Source organism: Budorcas taxicolor, chromosome 1, assembly GCF_023091745.1.
Source record: "Budorcas taxicolor isolate Tak-1 chromosome 1, Takin1.1, whole genome shotgun sequence".
In the NCBI taxonomy this organism is placed as follows: Eukaryota; Metazoa; Chordata; class Mammalia; order Artiodactyla; family Bovidae; genus Budorcas; species Budorcas taxicolor.
The window spans coordinates 17885442-17907014 of NC_068910.1; the positions used below are offsets into that span (position 1 = coordinate 17885442).

The window sequence follows — 21573 nt, forward strand, 5'->3', positions numbered from 1 at the left end:
GGTTAAGTAAAAAGAAGCAGTTTAAAAGGCATTCTTCTGACCATCAGATTTTATTTTTCATACAAATAGGTAAGAAAAGAAAAGGCATCTTTTAAATAAGAATAAGTTTTCTGTGTATCAAGCCATCATTTATACATTAACACTGCAAAAATTTGAATAACTCTTAATTCATTTACATAAAAGTATATGAAGTAAACAATTATATATAGGATGAGAACCAGCAAATAAGTAACAATTTAGAGTCCTACAATCTTGTCTCTATATTAACTCCTTCACAGTTCTGAAAAGTCATACCCATCTACATAAAGAATGTAGGCAGTCCTAACATTGAACATTATGTACAAACTGACTTCATCTCTCTTAGTTCTTTCTGATCCTGTAGGCCTGCCGGAGACACACTTGCGACGCCAACTTAACAGAATCAGAGCTGCTATCCTGCTCCACCTGGGGCAGCCATCCTTGGCCCTGGAAGCAGGCGTTATACCAACTCGTAGTACTTCCCAGTTTGGGGATCAAAGTAACAGTTCAAACATGGGTCATACAGCAGAGTCAGCACTTCCTCATCCTCTTCCACACTCAGCTCCTCTTCACCTGTGGGGACGGGAAGCATAGTCATGTTAGCTGCTGGCCTCGCTGGGAATTCTTAAACTGCAACAGAGAAGGGCAAGGGAGCAGGAATCACCATTTGTCCTGGAGGACCATCCTCGTGTGGGCGGGACGTCAACGCTGGGAGGCAGGAGTGCTGCGGATGTGATGGCTCTGTACTTGCCGTGTAAGATAGAGAAGAAATGGTGATCAGAGGGGCCAGATTCACTATAAAGCACGAGAAAAATGAGTGTGCAGAACTGGCAGGGAGGAGAAAGAACTAAAGAAGAGGGCCAAAGGACTAAAGAGTTATGCTAATTAGGGTTGAACGGGATTCAAAATTTGATTATCTTTGATTATCGCAGCTCTAGCCTTCTTCATAGGCTAGAGCTGCAGAAATGCCAAACAGTGCAAATGAAGTAATATAGTAAAGAGCTCAATCCCCATTCATACATCCTAAAAAGGCTACCAAGAAACATGAATTAAAACAACGTTTAGAAATATAAGCTGTGCAAAGCAAAGAACACATGAGGAAAACAAGGTCAGATGATCTGTAATTGTATTAGTGGTAGCAAGATGTGTCAAATTTGCTGGGAAAATGAACATGTCAATTTTTTTTCCCTGTGATAATTATTTAGATGATTTGGTTGTAGAGAATGCCTATTGCCTAAGTCATTAGCAAGGTTTGGTTGGTTTTCAAGAAATGAAAACAAAAACAAAAAGCTGTTTTACTAAAATGTTATGCTCAGCACTTGTGTACCTTATGCCATCACCAGCAAGCGAGTGCCCTCTGGACTTCTCAAAATATACAGGGTAGGAATTCAGAGGCTGGGAGAGCAAGACTTCCTTCAGTTGGAGACTCCCAGAGCAGGCTCAGGAAGGAGGAGGTGATGAAGACACTACCCCTCTCTTTTTTCTTAGCATGGGCTATTACGGACCAAAGAAAATCAAACCTTTGGCCTGCAAGCTCACCAGGTCAACTTTGGATAGGGACTGGACGGTGGGCATGGGCATGGCTGGCCCATAATAGAGACTCCGTAAATACTGAGCCCTTTTGAAAGGGGGAATCAGTGACTGTGAAACAAAATCTGTGGTCTTAAGTGTCCTGCCCATGAAACAAAAGCAGCTACTAAAGATTAATGAAGAGTTAACTGGGTGTAGCTAAGAGCACCCCTAGGCTCTGGAATCCAAGGAAGCTGGGGATGGATGGGAGAGCACTGTTCACCACCCGAATGCCCTTCAGCTCAGTTCAGTCACTCAGTTGTGTCCGACTCTTTGTGACCCCATGAACCACAGCACGCCAGGCCTCCCTGTCCATCACCAACTCCCAGAGTTTACTCAAACTCATGTCCATTGAGTTTTATGTGTGTGCTAGTCACTCAGTTGTGTCTGACTCTTGCGCCCCATGGACTGTAGCCTGCCAGGCTCCTCTGTTCATGGGATTCTCCAGGCAAGAATACTGGAGTGAGTTGCCAGGTCTTCCTTCAGGGGATCGTCCTGATTCAGGCATCGAACCTGAGTTTCCAACACCGCAGGCAGATTCTTTACCATGTGAGCTACCAGGGAAGCCCTATTAGTTTTATACAGGATATTATAATCAATTCAGCTTTAAATAAAAAGCTCTTATACTCAAAATCATGTATTTTTCAGAAAAGTAAAATAACACTCATTTTTTTTTCCATCAGGTGTGATATTAAAACCACATATCACTGTGGTAAATAATTATAAGTCAAATTATCTCGAAGACCTGCCATCTGATGTCTTGTTTTTACTGCATCAAACACTGGGGGAAAGTTTGATCTCTGGCACATAAGAGTTATACACTATATAACTGTTTAGTGCATTCTGTGCTTGCAGTTTCCAACAAGATAAAATTTTAAGCTGGTGTTATCAAATTAGAAAACTCAAAACATTTTACAGTTAGTCAGGAATCTTTCAAGATGAAAATAACCATTGTAATGGGCCATGGGTCTTTATCGCCCAACTGCAAAGGGATCAAGGTGGATCCAATTCATTAGTAGAGATTTGGCTATATAATGCATGCAAACTGAAGCAGTAACTGCTATATACGTGCATTTGTTCCAATACATATCACTATAGAACTGGCATTTCATGCATTATAACCATGGGTCTAAGAGGGGTTTCATGGTTTTAGTTCAAAAGCTTTCAGTTCAGTCACTTAGTCATATTTGACTCTGGGACCCCATGGACTGCAGCATGCCAGGCTTCCCTGTCCATCACCAACTCTGGAGTTTATTCAAACTCATGTCCATCGAGTCAGTGATGCCATCCAACCATCCCATCTTCTGTTGTCCCCTTCTCCTCTCGCCTTCAATCTTTCCCAGTATCAGGGTCTTTTCAAATGAGTCATTTCTTCACATCAGGTGGCCAAAGTATTGGAGTTTCAGCTTCAGCATCAGTCCTTCCAATGAATATTCAGGACTGACTTCCTTTAGGATGGGCTGGTTTGATATCCTTACAGTCCAAAGGACTCTCAAGAGTCTTCTTCAGTACCACAGTTCAAAAGCATCAATTCTTTGGCACGCAGCTTTCTTTCTGGTCCAACTCTCACATCCATACATGACTACTGGAAAAACCATAGGTTTGACTAGATGGACCTTTGTTGGCAAAGTAATGTCTCTGCTTTTTAATATGCTATCTAGGTTGGTCATAGCTTCTTTTCCAAGGAGCAAGCATCTTTTAATTTCATGGCTGCAGTCACCATCTGCAGTGATTTTGGAGCCCCCCAAAATAAAGTGTCTCACTGTTTCCATTGTTTCCCCATCATTTGCCATGAAATGATGGGACTGGATGCCATGATCTTAGTTTTCTGAATGTTGAGTTTTAAGCCAACAAAAGCTTTAAATGGGTGAATTTTAAAACTCTACCAACAATGACATTCATACAAAAATTGGGTGATATTATATATACTTTTATATTGAAATAAGTGTTTTAAACTTGCATAAAAGGTTTTGTTTTCATTATAACTTAATTTTCAAAGCCTCCAACTTGTATCATTTTGCCACTGTAATCTCTATGTAATGAAATTATCATATTGTTAAGCAATTACGAGTATGATGTCAAGCAATGGGAAATGTTTTGAAAGGTAATTATTGTGCATGGGTATAGGGTAATTTTCAATTATATTCTTGGATAGCACATAGTTTGTTTTTCTCCCAAATGCTAAATTGCTCTATTTAAAGACTGGCTACAGAAACTCTAAAAGGACAAATTAAGAAATAAAACCATTCTCTGCTACCAGAGAAAAAGCATCTGGACAGGGGTCCAAATTACGTTTTTACTCTTTTTCACATAATAAAGCCATTACTAGTGAACTAAAATTGCCTTTCAGATAATAATATATTTACAAACTTTCAGCTTCATCCACTTTGAAGTCGGCTAACAGCAATAACAGAAGGAAAACCAATGGAGCCAGACCAAACACAGCAATAATAGCTGCCCTCCCCTTGGTTAGATCAATGTGAGCAAATAATTCCTCTAGCTCACCTTCTGAAAGTCAATTAATATAAATGCTTAATTATCTATATTTGAGGCATTTTAACTGTAGATAATAGAAAACCTATATGCACAAGCTCAGTCTTCAAGCTTGAAAATAAATGATGTGGCACCAGTTTATCAGATTTAAAATCTCACAGTCAAGACATTATACTTGATTTTCGATTTTCTGACGCTGCCATCTAGAATTTTTTTTTAACAAGTTAATGCATTTTCTCTCTTATAGATCTTGAGAACTGACTGACTGTATTTTTATGTGCATACCAATACACTATGGTTTAGACAATTCAATGGTGGGGGATCACCACTGGGAACAGGCAGCCTTAGGATCAATAAAGATGACATTTTAGATACTATTCTGCTGAGGACCAGATGCTGGCAAACTCTTCCATCAACTTCTATCACAGTAGGGCAGAATTACCTTTCACTAAAACTCGAGAAAGTGAACTGTTGCGATCTGCTTCTCAGCAAACATGTGCCCTCAAATGAGAGAAGTAAATGGCCGAAAATGCAATAAAAAGATGAAAAGGTACTTTCTTCTATTAGCAAGCTGTATTGTCTTTTTGGGAAGGCAAATGATATGCTAACATTATAGTTCAGGTTTCATTTGGGAAATAAGTACATCACTCCTTTTGTAAAATCTAGTGGCTATATTTTACTTGGAACATGCCATTTAAAACAACCAGTTGAAAAATTTGGATGATTACTTAGGAATTTCGGCAATTTGATTCTTTCCAGGTAGTCTCTACTTATAAATGTGATTCAAATGTGAACTTGTATATCAAAGCATCATGTTGTCACCTTAAACTTACATAATGTGACATGTCAATTATATAGTAATAAAGCTGGGGAAAAATCTCACAAAACATATATGCACTTGTAAATGTGTGGCTTACCACTCTGAATGCTTTCTGTTGCACGTGAAGGAAGGTCCCTAGTCAGACTGTTGAGCTCTGAAGCCTACAAATCCCATAAGAGTCTCCAGTGCCTGATTTCAGACAAGGTGGCAGCGCTGCAGACAGGTGGAAGTGCATCCCAATTCCAGCAATGGAACTGAGGACCACACCCTGGGTCAAGACCCTTCTGTTGTACACTTGGGGAACAAATAGGTGTGGGCGGTTCTGGAAGAGGGAGAGAGACTCAGACATCCATTGGTGTGTTCACTTCTCTGCTAGAGGGTTCACGTCCAGTGTGCCACAAAAGAAGACATTTCTTTGTATAGTGTCTCCCCTCCTCTAATCACAGGAAAATGGGACAGAGCGCTGGGTACAAAGCAGGCACTTAATTAATGCTGGCTTCTATTACTACTCTGATTGCCAATATTGCTTTTTTTTGGCAGAGGGTGGGTGGGGGGAAGTTCTCCTTTGCATTTTAAATAAATCTTCAAGATATATGGAAGATCCAAAGAGTAGACCAAGTGATCTTTCTATTTCCCATAGGCAGAAGATTCACTCATTCTAGTCATCAAGCATTTATGGAGCATTTACAATGTCCTATGGGTTCCCTGGGGGTTTAGATGGTAAAGAATTTGCCTGCAATGCAGGAGACCCAGATTCAATCCCTGGGCTGGGAAGTTCCCCTGGAGAAGGAAATGGCAACACACTCCAATATTCTTGCCTGGAGAATTCCATGGACAGAAGAGCCTGGTGGGCTATATCCATGGGACCACAAAGAGTTGGACACAACTGAGCGACTAACACATGTGCCATGTTAAACACTGTGGGTACCATGGCTGTTCAATGAAGCAAGATGTCTGGTGAGATAACTAATAAAACAGATTTTGGAAGACTGTTTTTAGATTCAAGGTATTAGGTAAATGTCAAATAACTTCATGGTGGGAAATAGGACTATCAAAGGATTCCTCTGTTGGACCCAGGACAGGTGGCCATGCTCCCCTCTCTCTGGGTAGCTGGGAGGCATCATGAAATTTCTATAAATTATTTACCAGTAATTTGGATATTGTATGCATAAAATAAGTGTGCATGAGTGCTAAGTCTCTTCAGTCACGTCCGACTCTTTGCGACCCTATGAACTGTAGCCCACCAAGCTCCTCTGTCCATGGGATTCTCCAAACAAGAATACTGAAGTGGGTAGCCATTCCCTTCTCCAAGGGATCTTCCTGTCACAGCCTCCTGAGGCTCCTGCATTGCAAGCAGATTCTTAACTGCATCTGCTGCCTATTTGTGACTTGTGGAAGAATAACTAATGTTCATAAAGGAACATCTTCTGTGGCTCTGCTGAACAAAAGGTACAAGGATGTTATTTTCATGAGACCCTGGCAACTCTAAAAGGTCTTCACTCAAAATCCACGGAAACTGTAAAAAAGGTTTACAGGCCTGAAGAGAGAGGCATTATTATTCCATTTTGGAGCTGGTAAGCATGAATAATTTAAGGGTCATATTTGTAAAGGAACAAATGTCAAAAACAAATTGACAACTATTTTTCAGGCAGTCTGGCTCATTTTCAAAAGGTCAGTTTGGTAGTTTTCTTGAGTAAGTTCTGAAATCTTAACTTCCCATTTTTAACATTTTCCACAGTCTCCAGGAAAACACATTTTTAGGAAGTGTTAAGGGCACCTGTGCCCATGGTGATTGATATTCGGCAAGTGTGTTGTGGCCCAAGAGGAACAGCTGGACAGCTGCCTGCTTCTCCATCCAGTCGAATGCCACGGAGCTCAGTGTTATTCCTGCCGGCTGGTTGCTCTGCTGGGAGCTGGGCTGTTCACTTTATGGCAGAATTCACACACTTGAGACATTCTGGCCAAACAGAAACTGTGGAATTTGTACTGAATGAAGAAGGGGCTCCGGGGCCTGTATGATGCATGTGTTTACTTCTGCATGGCCTGGGGCAAGTATTCCAGAGTTGTCTGTTGGTCAGGCCATCTTCCCGTTATGCCACTAGCTGCACAGGTACGTCTCAGCCTCTCAATCTCGGATGGACGTGGTGGTTCATCACATCACTCTCCTGCTTTAAGTCCCAGGGTTCATGTGTAAAAGAGGGTACAACAGTACCTACATATCTGTAGGCTAATTCTGAGAATTAAAGTGTACGTGGAGGCCTGGGTCAAGGAAGGTGAAATAAATGTTTTTGTTATTTTCACCTGAGAAGTCTGAAGATGGAAGGGACTCTTTCCTTGTGAATCAGTCTTCAAAATCACCTTCACGTCCCAGTGTGATGGTTCTTCAGAAAGGCACTGCTGTGGAAGAAACCTGGACCCAAATTCTAACTCTGATTGAGCATTTGCCCTTGGGCAAGGCTACACTGAGGGCAATGGACTACATCGGTGTTTTTAACTGGTTCATTAGGGCCCCATGGCAGGGTTCTGAGACCCTAACTCGCATTCAGTCAGAGAGGTTCTACTTGTAACTACTTTACATATTGGGATTTCAGATGAGATTTCATTTGACAGAAAAGTCTCTTCATTGCTTATACATAAAGAGTCACTGCATACAGTAACCTACCAACTGTCTGAACTGCTACAGTGTATGGGTAAGTTCAATACTCTCATTGTTCCATTTTACAGATATACCAAAAAACGAACTGAGGAAAAGTTGGATTTCAATTAACTACCTTGATTTTCTTTCTTTCAAGGTTATTGTTACAAGAAATTACCAGTTGGATGACATTTCTCTCCCTCTTTCCCTTCCTTTTTCCTTTCCTGTGTTCTAAGGAGAACCCAGAGTATCTGTTATAATGTATACCAGAAATTGCACAGGTACTAGGGATCTAGGGGTGCGTAAACTGACAGTCTCTGCTTTTAAAAACTCTTAGACTACCTGGGAAAAAAGAGAATAAACAAGTAAATGAATCACGAGTTACAAACTGTGAAAAGGCTGTGATAAAAAGATACAGGGTAAAGTGAGAGACTGACTGACTCATAAGATCGTCTAGAGAGGTCTTTGAGAAGGTGGGCCCAGCAACCACCCAGGCCCGTCAGTCCCACACTGGAGTCATTCTGCTCTTCATTCAGCCCCTCACTCCCTTGGCCTTGCCCTACATCTGGTCAACATGGTAAGTGCACCCCTCGGCGACCCACCCTGCTGGAGGGAGTATGGCCATCAGTTATTTGCAACAAGACTGCATAGGATGGGGAGGCAGGGCTGCAACAGGTGACCAGAGATCTGCCTTTTTTTTTTTTTTTTCCCTGAAAGAACTTAGCTACTCAGCCCTTGAGATATTTTCATTTGCTTTCTTGTAGATTAGGAACTCTCAACAGAAAAGTTATTTTTCAGTTGCTGGTTTTATATACAGTATTTTTTGATTAGGTAATTTATTTATTTGGTTTTAAACCAAAAAAGGCAGCTGAGAGGAGCAACCCCACGTCCAAGGAGTGGCGGCTTTGTGGGGGCAGGAGGGCCGAGAGGAGCTAATCCACATTCAAGGTCAGGAGGGGTGACCTTGTCCTAGGTAAGGAGCAGTGGCAGCACTTTGCTGGAGCAGCCGTTAAGAGATAGCCCACATCCAAGGTAAGAGAAACCCAAGAGAGATGGTAGGTGTTGCGAGAGGGCATCAGAGGGCAGACACACTGAAACCATAAGCACAGAAAACTAGCCAATCTGATCACACGGACCACAGCCTTGTCTAACTCAATGAAACTAAGCCATGCCATGTGGGGCCACCCAAGATGGACGGGTCATGGTGGAGAGGTCTGACAGAATGTGGTCCACTGGAGAAGGGAATGGCAAACCACTTCAGTATTCTTGCCTTGAGAACCCCATGAACAGTATGAAAACGCAAAATGACAGGATACTGAAAGAGGAACGCCCCAGGTTGGTAGGTGGCCAATATACTGCAGGATATCAGTGGAGAAATAACTCCAGAAAGAATGAAGGGAAGGAGCCAAAGCAAAAACAATACCCAGTTGTGGATGTGACTGGTGATAGAAGCAAGGTTCAATGCTGTAAAGAGCAATATGCATAGGAACCTGGAATGTTAGGTCCATGAATCAAGGCAAATTGGAAGTGGTCAAACAGGAGATGGCAAGAGTGAATGTCGACACTCTAGGAATCAGCGAACTAAAATGGACTAGAATGGGTGAATTTAACTCAGATGACCATTATAACCCTTAGAAGAAATGGAGCAAGCATCATGGTCAACAAAAGAGTCCAAAATGCAGTAATTGCAAGCAATCTCAAAAATGACAGAATGATCCCTGTTTGTTTCCAAGGCAAACCATTCAATAATCACGATGATCAATGCCGATGCCCCAACCAGGAACACTGAAGAAGCTGAATGGTTCTACGAAGACCTACAAGACCTTTTAGAACTAACACCCAAAAAAGATGTCCTTTTCATTAGAGGGGACTGGAAAGCAAAAGTAGGAAGTCAAGAAACACCAAGAGTAACAGGCAAATTTGGCCTTGGAATACGGAATGAAGCAGGGCAAAGGCTAACAGAGTTCTGCCAAGAGAACGCACTGGTCATAGCAAACACACAACAACACAAGAGAAGACTCTAAATATGGACATCACCAGATGGTCAACACCAAAATCAGACTGATTATATTCTTTGCAGCCAAAGATAGAGAAGCTATATACAGTCAGCAAAAACAAGACAGGGAGCTGACTGTGGCTCAGATCATGAACTCCTTATTGCCAAAGTCAGACTTCAATTGAAGAAAGTGGGGGAAACCACTAGATCATTCAGGTATGACCTAAATCAAATCTGTTATGATTATACAGTGGAAGTGAGAAATAGATTTAAGAGGCTAGATCTGATAGATAGAGTGCCTGATGAACCATGGATGGGAGGTTCATGACATTGTACAGGAGACAGGGATCAAGACCATCCCCATGGAAAAGAAATGCAAAAAAGCAAAATGGCTGTCTGAAGAGGCCTTACAAATAGCTGTGAAAAGAAGAGAAGCAAAAAGCAAAGGAGAAAAGGAAAGATATTCCCATTTGAGTGCAGAGTTCCAAAGAATAGCAAGGAGAGATAAGAAAGCCTTCCTCAGAAATCAATGCAAAGAAATAGAGGAAACCAACAGAATGGGAAAGACTAGAGATCTCTTCAAGAAAATTAGAGATACCAAGGGAACATTTCATGCAAAGATGGGCTCGACAAAGGACAAAAATGGTATGGACCTAACAGAAACAGAAGATATTAAGAAGAGGTGGCAAGAATACACAGAAGAACTGTACAAAAAAGATCTTCACGACCCAGATAATCACAATGATGTGATCACTCACCTAGAGCCAGACATCCTGGAATGCAAAGGCAAGAGGGCCTTAGAAAGCATCACTACAAACAAAGCTAGTGGAGGTGATGGAATTCCAGTTGAGCTATTTCAAATCCTGAAAGATGATGCTGTGAAAGTGCTGCACTCAATATGCCAGCAAATTTGGAAGACTCAGCAGTGGCCACAGGACTGGAAAAGGTCAGTTTTCATTCCAATCCCAAAGAAAGGCAACGCCAAAGAATGCTCAAACTACCACACAATTGCACTCATCTCACACGCTAGTAAAGTCATGCTCAAAATTCTCCAAGCCAGGCTTCAGCAATACGTGAACTGGGAACTTCCAAATGTTCAAGCTGGTTTTAGGAAAGGCAGAGGAACCAGAGATCAAATTGCCAACATCCTCTGCTTCATGGAAAAAGCAAGTGAGTTCCAGAAAAACATCTATTTCTGCTTTATTGACTATGCCAAAGCCTTTGACTGTGTGGAACACAACAAACTGTGGAAAATTCTGAAAGAGATGGGAATACCAAACCATCTGACCTGCCTCTTGAGAAACCTGTATGCAGGTTACGAAGCAACAGTTAGAACTGGAAATGGAACAACAGACTGGTTCCAAATAGGAAAAGGAGTACATCAAGGCTGTATATTGTCACCCTGCTTATTTAAATGCAAAGTAGATCATGAGAAATGCTGGGATGGAAGAAGCACAGGCTGGAATCAAGATTGCCGGGAGAAATATCAATGACCTCAGATATGCAGATGACACCACACTTATGGCAGAAAGTGAAGGGGAACTAAGAAACCTCTTGATGAAAGTGAAAGAGGAGACTGAAAAAGTTGGCTTAAAGCTCACCATTCAGAAAACGAAGATCATGGCATCTGGTCTCATCACTTCATGGGAAATAGATGGGGAAACAGTGGACACAGTGGCTGACTTTATTTTTTGGGGCTCCAAAATCACTGCAGATGGTGACTGCAGCCATGAAATTAAAAGCCACTTACTCCTTGGAAGGAAAGTTATGACCCACCTAGATAGCATATTAAAAAGCAGAGATATTACTTTGCCAACTAGGGTCCGTCTAGTCAAGGCTATGGTTTTTCCAGTGGTCATGTATGGATGTGAGAGTTGGACTGTGAAGAAAGCTGAGTGCTGAAGAATTGATGCCTTTGAACTGTGGTGCTGGAGAAGACTCTTGAGAGTCCCTTGGACTGCAAGGAGATCCAACCAGTCCATCCTAAAGGAGATCAGTCCTGGGTGTTCATTGGAAGGACTGATGCTGAGGCTAAAACTCCAATACTTTGGCCCCCTCATGCAAAGAGTTGACTCACTGGAAAAGACCCTGATGCTGGGAATGTTGGGGGCGGGAGAAGGGGACAACAGAGGATGAGATTTCTGGATGGCATCACTGACTTGATGCACATGAGTCTGGGTGAACTCCGGGAATTGGTGACGGACAGGCAGGCCTGGTGTGCTGCGATTCATGGGGTCACAAAGAGGCAGACATGACTGAGCGAGTGAACTGAACTGAAACCAAAAAAAATTAAGAAGTGAAAACTGTGGTTGGGCTCTGGGGCCAGGCTGCTTGTATTTCAATCCCAGCTCTGCCTATGACTAACCTTGGGCAAATTAGTCAAGGGCTCCTATTCTCAGTTTCTTCGGCTGTAAAAATAACAACTGCATATACAAAAATAGTATCTTCCTCATTGTGCTGCTGTGAGGACTGATTTTTTTTTTACATTTTTTTTACAAGTGAAGTATAGTGATTTACAATGCTGTGTTAGTTTCTGGTGTACAGTGATTCAGACATATATATGTATATAAACATATATATATATATATTCCTTTTCAAATTCCTTTCTATTATAGTTTATTGTAAGACAATGAATATAATTCCCTGCCTATACAGTAGGACCTTGTTGTTAATCTATTTTATATACAGTAGTTTTTATATGTTAATCCCAAACTCCTAATTTACCCCTACCCCACCTTCCCCTTTGGTTAACCCTAAGTTTGTTTTTTGTGTCTGTGAGACTGTTTCTGTTTTATAAATAGTTCACTTGTATCAAATTTTAGATTCCATATATAAGTGACATCATACAATAGTTGTCTTTGAGTGACTTACTTTTGAGGACTAAATCAACCACCGAGCACAGTGTCTGGCATATGTTAAATGCTGAATTAATAATTAATGATAAAGACTGAGCAACAGGTACCTAGGAAGATTCCCAGACTGCCACACCTGTGTGGCCCCCTCCTTCTGATGATACATACCTGAGCTTGAGCCCAGTATTTTTCTTTGACAAACATTTTATAAGAACAGACGGAAACAAGTTCAGTGCATGCTGTGTTGTTTAAAATGAAGCCAATGACATGCAAAGATTAAGCAAATAAGAAACTCTACTTTTTGATGGTCTTAATTAGCTACAAACTATCTAAGCCCATCAGAAAAGGGAAAGGCTCAGAAATGGAAATCTAGAGTGCCAGGGAGAAGGGGTGCCAGATCTGGTTAACATTGGCCAGAACGTTTCTACAGTCCTCTGAATAGAATGTGTTTCTTTGTCTTCGATGTAAGTTCTATTTACCTTCAACATAATTTGAGCCCCTGCTGTCAAGACATCACTTTGCAAAGGCGACTATAAGACATCCTTTTGGCCACTCGTCACCACCATAGGTCTTTGGTACCTCTGCTTAAGGACCAGATTCTCAGTTCCTGTGGCTTATTCAGGACACTTAACATATTATTTGTCCCCTCACAGCAAGGTCTCCTCCTGACAGCCAAGATTCTGTTTTTCTGTCATAATTATAAACGTACACCTCTAAAAACAGTCTCAATTTGAGGGGCATCATCTATTTCAGACAGTAAATCACAGTGACACTGCCATCACTTGGGTGGCCTAAATGCACAACTCAGGTGTATCAGCTCTCACTCTGGATTCTCCGTACCTGAAGAAAAATGGGATGCTCCACTTTTTCCCTGGGGCAGTTAGGGAAAAAAATAAAACTGGCAACTTTGTTAGAATAAATTATTCTGGTTTCAGTTCCTTTTTTTTTTAAAGAGACTATAGACAGAGGGCACCCATCTTTACAATCCGACTTGGAGAACAATCTCAGGGAGTCCCACTCTGATGTTGTCTGTGACTCTGACTATGCATTTTAGATCTCTCCCCACCCCTCCCATCTCAAGCCCTCTGATTCCACTAAAGATTCTTTTCTGTTCCTCCTCTACAATGCTCCTGACAGCCACGTTCCCTGCTCACAGTCAGAATCTAAACAGTTCATCTTAGAGGCTCTCATCAACAAAGAGAACCCCAGGCAAATTTTCATTCCTGCTTCCTTTGAATTTTTCCATTACTAATACAACCCATTAGAGCTCCGTGTCAACCTCTGCTTTAATAAAAAGGCTGTATCTCTGTATTAACAAAAACATGGAATATTTGGTCTGCCTTGTAACAGTGCTAACAGCTGGCATTTTGTAGGCATTATTCCAAACGTTTCATATACAGTACACCTCACTGAATCTCCATGAAAAGCTTGCAGGTGGGCACCATCTATTATTAGTCTTATTTTATAAAACTGAAATTCATAAAAGTCACACAGCAGGAATTGCTAGAGCTGGAATTCAGATGAAGGTCAATTTGACACCAAAGCCATGCTCTTATGCTTTAAATTATATTTTGCCCAGGGATTAACCTTCAGGAGAACAAGAACAATTTCTCTTTTAAATTCCTTTTAGTTGCAAAGAACCTATCACCCTATAAAATGAGGCACAGATTACCTTATTTTCAATGCGTGAGTCTAAGTGATTATCATTTAATAAAAATAGTGGAATCTCAAAGTCATTGATTTTGTCTATTTAGAGTTAATTATTTTTATTTTTTTATGCTTGGCATTTTTCATATTCCCACCTTGAACACTCGAGCTTCCAGAAGAATCCTGATGCCGCTCTGCGGACTGTTGACTGGGAGGAACAATCGGTGGGCTCAGCATATTTAACCAGTCCCTAAAAAGAAAAGAAGAAAAAAATGAACCACATGTTTGTAATTCTAGATATATAGATTTTTACCTTTCCCCTGGATTCTTAACTCCCTGGAGCTTTCACAAAGAAACATTTTTCCTCCTTCATACTTCGGAAAATAAGATGTCCAGAAATTAATATTCAGTTTTATAAATCTGTAAATACAAAGTCAGTTACTTCACTAACTAGTTGTTCAATAAACATACCATCTTAATGATGACCACTGTTCCTTTGAAAAACACAGTATTCATCTTCAGCTATAGCACAGCTCCTCTCACCTGGGAAACTTATTTAAACAAGTCAGAAGAAATACAGAGATAAAGCTCCTTAGGACCTTTGCATAAAAAAGCCTGACAAAGCCACCAGTCACATGTCATGGATGACAAGAATCCACTCAGTGATTCAAAAGGGAACTTAGTCTTGGAGCTGTCTGGACCAGCCATGATGGTGGGAGCTGGTATGCATTTACTCCAGGGTAGGGCAAAACAGGAGGCAGGGGAGGGCAAAAGAGGAGAGAGAGGACCGTTGGGCCCTTGAGTGGCTCAATACTTGAGTTCTCCCAGTGTGAATGGGGGCAAAACCACTCCATAAAGACCTCCTACATTCCTCTTCCCTCTGCCTACAACTTCCAACCTCATTTCCCAGTCTCTTTACTTTCCTTCTTTCCATTCTTCTGTCTCCCTGTTCCTCTAGCAGATGCCTGGGTGGGGGCGACGCAAGTTGGCGACATTCGGAAGGCATGTCACCTTGTGTTCTAATTCAAGCCTTTCTCATCTCTAAACTTGCTACTGAGCTTCCTCGCAGGAACAGAGCATGAAAGGGAATGCAAAGGATTTTCCAAAGTGAATTCTGTTTCTCGCATTGATGTTAACACTCTGTATCACTGACCTTATTCTTTTCAAAGGGGACATGTCCTCATGACCCCAAATTTTCTTTCTAAATTTCTGTATTTCCTGCTGTCTTCGTCTACAATGGGAGAGAGTCCCAATAAGAAACTAAGAGGGCTGGCTCCCCAGGCCAATCCTGGCCCCATGTTTCCTAAATGTAAGAACTTCGCCAAGTCACTTATAACATCACTAGGCCTTATCTATAAAAAAAGAGGTAATTGTTACTCAAGTTATTTTTTGGTTAAGATTAAACGAAAAAAACAAAAAGGATGAAAAACATTTGGTGTGGATCTGGGTACAGAGCTGCACTCAAAAAATTTCAGCTATGACTAATACCATCTTCATTATCAACTGAGTTAACAGAATGGCTTTACCTACAATGATAAACCAAGGCAAGACTGGATTCTGTTGGAATTAAACCAGCAAAGAACTGTAGAATGATTTCAAGTCTGTACAGTAGAGGTTTTCTTTGCAAGTCGTTTACTCTTCTTGTATAAAAAGTATCTTAATGTAAAAATTATCCAGTTCATATTTGTATTATCTTAAGATACTTTTGGTCACTCTTCACCTTAGCTATCACCAGGCTATGGCTAGTGAAATAAGCAAAGTGAGTTTGCTGTGAAATTGAATTTCAAAATAATACACTAAAGACCCCAGAAAGGATTTGTCACAGATTTCCAAGCTAATGGGGCATTTTCTGATAAGCACCTTTTATTTAGTCCATTTAATTACAGCAGACCAAAAAATTCCTACATTGTAGAAAATTACAAGGTCACATACAAATTACCAGCCCAGCGACCTCATTACTCGTTAAGAGAGATGGAGAGCAAGGATGAATAGGAGAAAAATAACCCCCTAAGTGACAAATTAGAAACTTGACACAATGGCTGTAGTAGCTTCTAGCCATGGTCCATGGACATCCAGGAAAAAGTAGATGCTATAAAAGGTAAGACATTACTTGTTAGGCCAATGATTTGGTTAATGTTGCCTTTTTTTTTTTTTTTGTCAGCAGTAGCTATAAAAAGTACAGGTTACTCTTTTTGTGATTTTTTTTTTTTTGTGCTTGTTTTAAAGTAATTTCAGGGACTTCCCTGGCAGTCCAGTGGTTAAGCCTTTGCCTTCCAATACAGGGGGTGCAGGTTTAATTTCTGTTTGGGGTGCTCAGATTGCCCAAATGCCTTGTGGCCAAAAAATAAAAACACAGAAGCAATATTGTAACAAATTCAATAAAGACTTTAAAAACGGTCACATCGAAAAAAAAAATCTTATCATGCTGAGGTGCCAGAAAACAACAAAATTCTGTAAAGCAATTATCCTTCAATAAAAAAATAAATTAAAAAAATACCTTAAAGTAATTTCAGATTTATAGAAAAGGTTCAATAACAGTACAGAGAACTATATCATCCTTCACACATACTCTCCAATTTAAACATCTGGTCACATTTGCTATCTATCTATCCATCATCATCTCTCTATCAAGGGTTGGTAAAGTATGCCCATGGGCCACATCTGGCCCACTGCCTGCTTTTATAAGACCTGTAAAACAAAAATAGTTTTTATATATTTTAATGGTTGAAAACATTAAAATAGTAATGTTTTGTGATACATGGAATTTATATAAAATTCACATTTCAGTGTCCATAAATAAAGTTTCATTGGAATACAGCCATGTTCATCAGTGTATGTACCATCTATGACAGCTTTTGTGCTATGATTCAGAGTTTAAATATTTGTTATCTGGCATTTTACAAAAAATGTTTGATGGCCCCCGATCTATAACCATGAGCTCATATTGATTTCTCTAATACTAATATAATACTGCAGAGTTATTTTCATCTTTCCCTTTTCCGTATTTGTAACTCCCTTCTGACACTTAAAAAACTGTCTTCCATTAGCCTCAGTATATTTACTTATTTTCTGGAGTAAAGAACGCGCCAAAAGTAGTGTCAGAATTGTTAAGCAAACAAAACAGCCAATAAACCCACCAAACCTACTCTCTAAAATTCTGTTTATGGTTCTTTTTATCTTTAGTCAAAATACCATGTTCAAAATTTACTTACGCTAGTACTTTTTTTTTTTTTTACTGCTATTATTAGTAGTATAAACTAATCTACTAATAAAAATAGTAATATTTTTATAAATGTTTTTTATAAACATTGCTAATATGAGTAGTAGTATTAGACCATTATTACCATATTATTAATATTATTTTAATTAATTTTAATTGGAGAATAATTACTTTACAATCTTGTGGTGGTTTTTGCCATGCATCAACATGAATCTGCCAAATGTATACATGTGTCCCCCAACCTACCACTTCAGTGTGGTTATATTATTCATTTGAAATACAGCTACTGTCATTTGCTTCTGTTTGTATTATATTTTAGGTCTTTCCCCTTGATTTTTATTACTTTTGCTGCAAGTATGTATTAAAATATTAGTTCAAAAGTCAATGTTCACAGAAAGACATAGTTAACAGATTTCTCTCATCCCTTCCAGTTTGTTTCTATCCCCTCATCACTTCAACACCATCCCCACCCACTCCTCCAGAGGTAATCAATTTCACTAGTTTTGGTATCTCTACCTTTCTTTTTGCAAAAATTCAGCTGATACACACCTATTTTTCCATTCCTCTTCTTTCTAATGCAAAAGGTACAATACTATAATCACTCTTTTGCACTTTCATTTTTTTCCAACTTAAAATATAACTGGGAAATTATTCATACCAATTCATAGAGAATGTCATTTTTTTTTTAAACAGCTGCACAGTACTCACACTTGTGTGTGTGTGTGTGTGTTCAGTTATGTTTGAGTCTCTGCGACCCTATAGATTGTAGCCCACTAACACTATGTGCGAAGAGTTGACTCATTGGAAAAGACTCTGATGCTGGGAGGGATTGGGGGCAGGAGGAGAAGGGGATGACAGAGGATGAAATGGCTGGATGACATCACTGACTCGATGGACGTGAGTCTGAGTGAACTCCGGGAGTTGGTGATGGACAGGGAGGCCTGGCGTGCTGCGATTCATGGAGTCGCAGAGTCGGACACGACTGAGCAACTGAACTGAACTGACTGACCAATATGTTCCTTCGTCCCTGGATGGCAAGAATACTGGAGTGGGCCATTTCCTCCTCCAGGGGATCTTCCCAACCCAGAGATCTAACCTGTGTCTCCTGGGTCTCCTCCACTGGCAGGCAGATTCTTTACCACTGAGCCACCTGGGAAACCGACTCCACGATGTGGCATACATTTATTTCACCACTCTCCTTTCTTTGGGCAAGTTTTAAATATTTTGTGATTATTGCAATTCATGCTATAATGAATAACTTTGGGCATTTTTTTTGTATACTTGAAGATACATCTTCAAGGTAAATTGCTGGAAGTGGGATTACTGCAACAAAAGGTAAATGCATACTTGGCTTTGTTAGATACTGACAAGTTTTCTTCACAAGGATTGTACCCTTCAGCATTCCCACCAGCAATATCTGAGAGTGCTCATTTCCCAAAGACATGTCACAATACTATGTAGTTAAGTTTTTATGCTTTCCAATTTGAGGGATAAGAACTAATATCTTATTTAATAATTTCCTTTTTTAAAGAACAATCTCTTTTTATGGGGTGACTTGTTAATAAGCAGAAATGTGTAGTCTAGCACCTATACTTTACATGTTTATATTTTTATAGGAGATATTTAATGCTAAGTCATTGTTTTGACCCTTGATCAATTCATTTAAGCCTCTGTCTTCTCAGAAGCAGGCCACAAACATCTAGGGATGGGGGAGTGTCAGTTCAGGCTCACTCACACAGGTCGAGCCCTAGCTCAGTTCTGATATGTGTCCTTGGCCTGCTTCTCACTCTGGCTACCTGTGGGCTGAAACCTGCTCCTGCTCTTTGTCTCGCATTTCCGCGTTGTTTGGACTTGATACTCTGTTTTAACAGTTTGGCTTCCTCAGCTCTGACTAGAAACCTTTTCTCTCAAGGACAGATCTTATCCACCTGTAGAGAAAACCTCCAGCTCCTGTGGTGCAGAATATCCTCTTCAGCCAGGCTTGCTCTCTGAGCAGGTTCGGGAGCTGCTTCCTATTCCTGTTTTCCTCGTGAACCCAGGCGGGCCTCCCACCCCTGCCTCTCCTCTTGGAACTGAAGAGAAAGGTCTTGCAGGCACATCTATACACGGGGAGCACCTTCTCTCACCAGAAGGTGTGTTTTATTCAAGAGTCAAGACATGGGTTCACTTTAAATCACACACAAATCTAGTGTAGATGAAGAATAAATATCATCTTGTGAATCCTCACGACAGACAAATTTATCTAACATTAAAATCTCACCCTCCCTGCCAATACCATGCTCTTTTCATTCAACTTGCATGTTAGATTTTTAAAGGTGAGGAGTGAGCTTTAATTGAATCAGAAGTGACTTAGATATGTTTATAACAGGATAATGTCCTCACTTTAGACTATGGTTTCAGTTTCTTCACTTAAAAACAAGACTATGTTTACAAGAGAATTTTACACACTTGCCAAGCTCCTCTGCCCAAGGAACTGTCCAGGAAAGAATACTGCATGAGTAGCCATTCCCTTCTCCAGGGGATCTTCCCAACTCAGAGTCTGAACCCAGGTTTCCTGCACTGCAGACAGATTCTCTTCCATCTGAGCCACCAGGGAAGCCCTTCACATATATGGTAAACATTTACTAAACTGCTGTGTTTAGTGACTGCTGTGTCAGACCCTGGGTAATCAGAAAGCTCATAGTCAGATGGAAGAAACATTCTAAGCAACAGAAAATGACATGGGCTGATCAGCTTATCTGTTTATTCCTTAAAGAAATTCCCTTCTAAGGAGACTGCCTACAATCTTGTATATATTTAAATATTTATTTGGGGGAGTAATTATTTGAGAAATATAAAACAAGACAATTATTACATAGCTCTCATGTATAGGACTGAGGTACCTACTATCAAAAGTTCTGGGTCAGAGAAGACAGTTCAGTGTGAGATACTTGTACAGGAGATCTTCTATTAGATCTTCTATTATATTCAACTTGCAGAAATTTCTACCCACTACTTACTGATATTTACCATTTGGTACCAGTGCACATTGCTTATTCACTGAAAGCACTCTGGGTTTCAAAAATTGTCTGTGGCCAGAGAACTGACTGGGGAGATGACTAGGAAGCATCTTACTTTGGGGAGAATTCATAGATTCTTTTTAAAATCTGGTAAAAACAAAACAAAACAAAACACTGTTTTCCCAGAAAAATAACCAAAATGACCAAAAATAATAAAGAAAAATGACCAAAAATAACAAATTTTGCTTTTGATTTTAGCAGGTCAGAAATCAGCTGAAGTCCATTCATGGACTTCTGGACCCTGACTTAAGAACTTCTGTACCTTGAACTATCACAGAGATGATGTTTCTGAAGCAAAAACCCATGGTTGGCAAAGCGTCTTGTAAAGGACCAGATGGTAAATATGTCACAACTATTCAACTCTGCTGCCGTAGTGTGAAAGCAGACATAAATGATGAGTAAATGAGTGGTGTGGCTGTGCTACACACACACACACACACACACACACACACACACACACACACTCCCACCATGGCAGGAGCTGGTCCATACACTATAGTTGAATGACCCCTGTCTTCGAGGAAGGGACTGTGAAGTGGAACATTCTCAAGGCTCTTATGAAAAGTTCTGTCAGTTTTCCTCCTAAATGCCTTCTGAATCTACCTTTCTCACCATCTCTTCTTCCACAACCAAAGTCCAAGCGACTACCTTGCCTCCGGTTCTGTAGTAAAAGCTCTTAATTTATCCCCTTTAGAGTTGTTCATTCTAGCTTCACTTCACTGTTCTCCACACTATGACCAAAAAGCTAATCTGATTATGTCAACCTCTTTTTAAAACCCTTCAGTCTCATTGGGAAGCTCAGGAGAAAGATCAGAATCATTATCTTGGCCTTTGCGGCTCTTTATACCCTCATCTCTTCATGTTTTTCTAACCTCATCTTGAATTGCCTCCCTCTCACTCACCATGCTCCAGCCACACCGGGCTTCTCTTGATTCTAGAATATACTACACTCTTACCATCACAGGGCCTTTGCCCAGGCTGTGCCCCCTTGCCTATACCATGCTCTCTCCCATGTTTCTACCACGTCCCCCTTTTATCCTGGTGAAATCATCTCCAATCTTCACATTTCGGCTCAAGCATCACACTCTTGAGAAGTCTTCCTGGACGCTCCCTCTCCAATCTAGCTGAGATCCTTTGTTACTTCTTCTAATAGAGCAACTGTGATCTTCTTATTAAGAGCTCTTATTTCAACTCATAATTATAACTTCATCTGTTTCATCATTCAGTGAATGTAGTCTCCCCAACTTGACTTTCAGTTCAGTCC

At 40.4% G+C, this 21573-nt stretch overlaps 1 protein-coding gene across 1 annotated transcript in view; it reads right to left on the reverse strand.

The window, feature by feature from the left end:
* Positions 1-478: 478 nt before the first annotated feature.
* CFAP20DC (CFAP20 domain containing) overlaps positions 479-21573 on the reverse strand; it is a 256952-nt gene continuing 235857 nt past the window's right edge. The window contains exons 16-17 of the mRNA XM_052643802.1: positions 14186-14280; positions 479-591 (exon numbers count right to left, since the gene is read on the reverse strand). Coding sequence (XP_052499762.1) covers positions 479-591; positions 14186-14280 — 208 coding nt within the window. The remainder of the gene's footprint in view (positions 592-14185; positions 14281-21573) is intronic.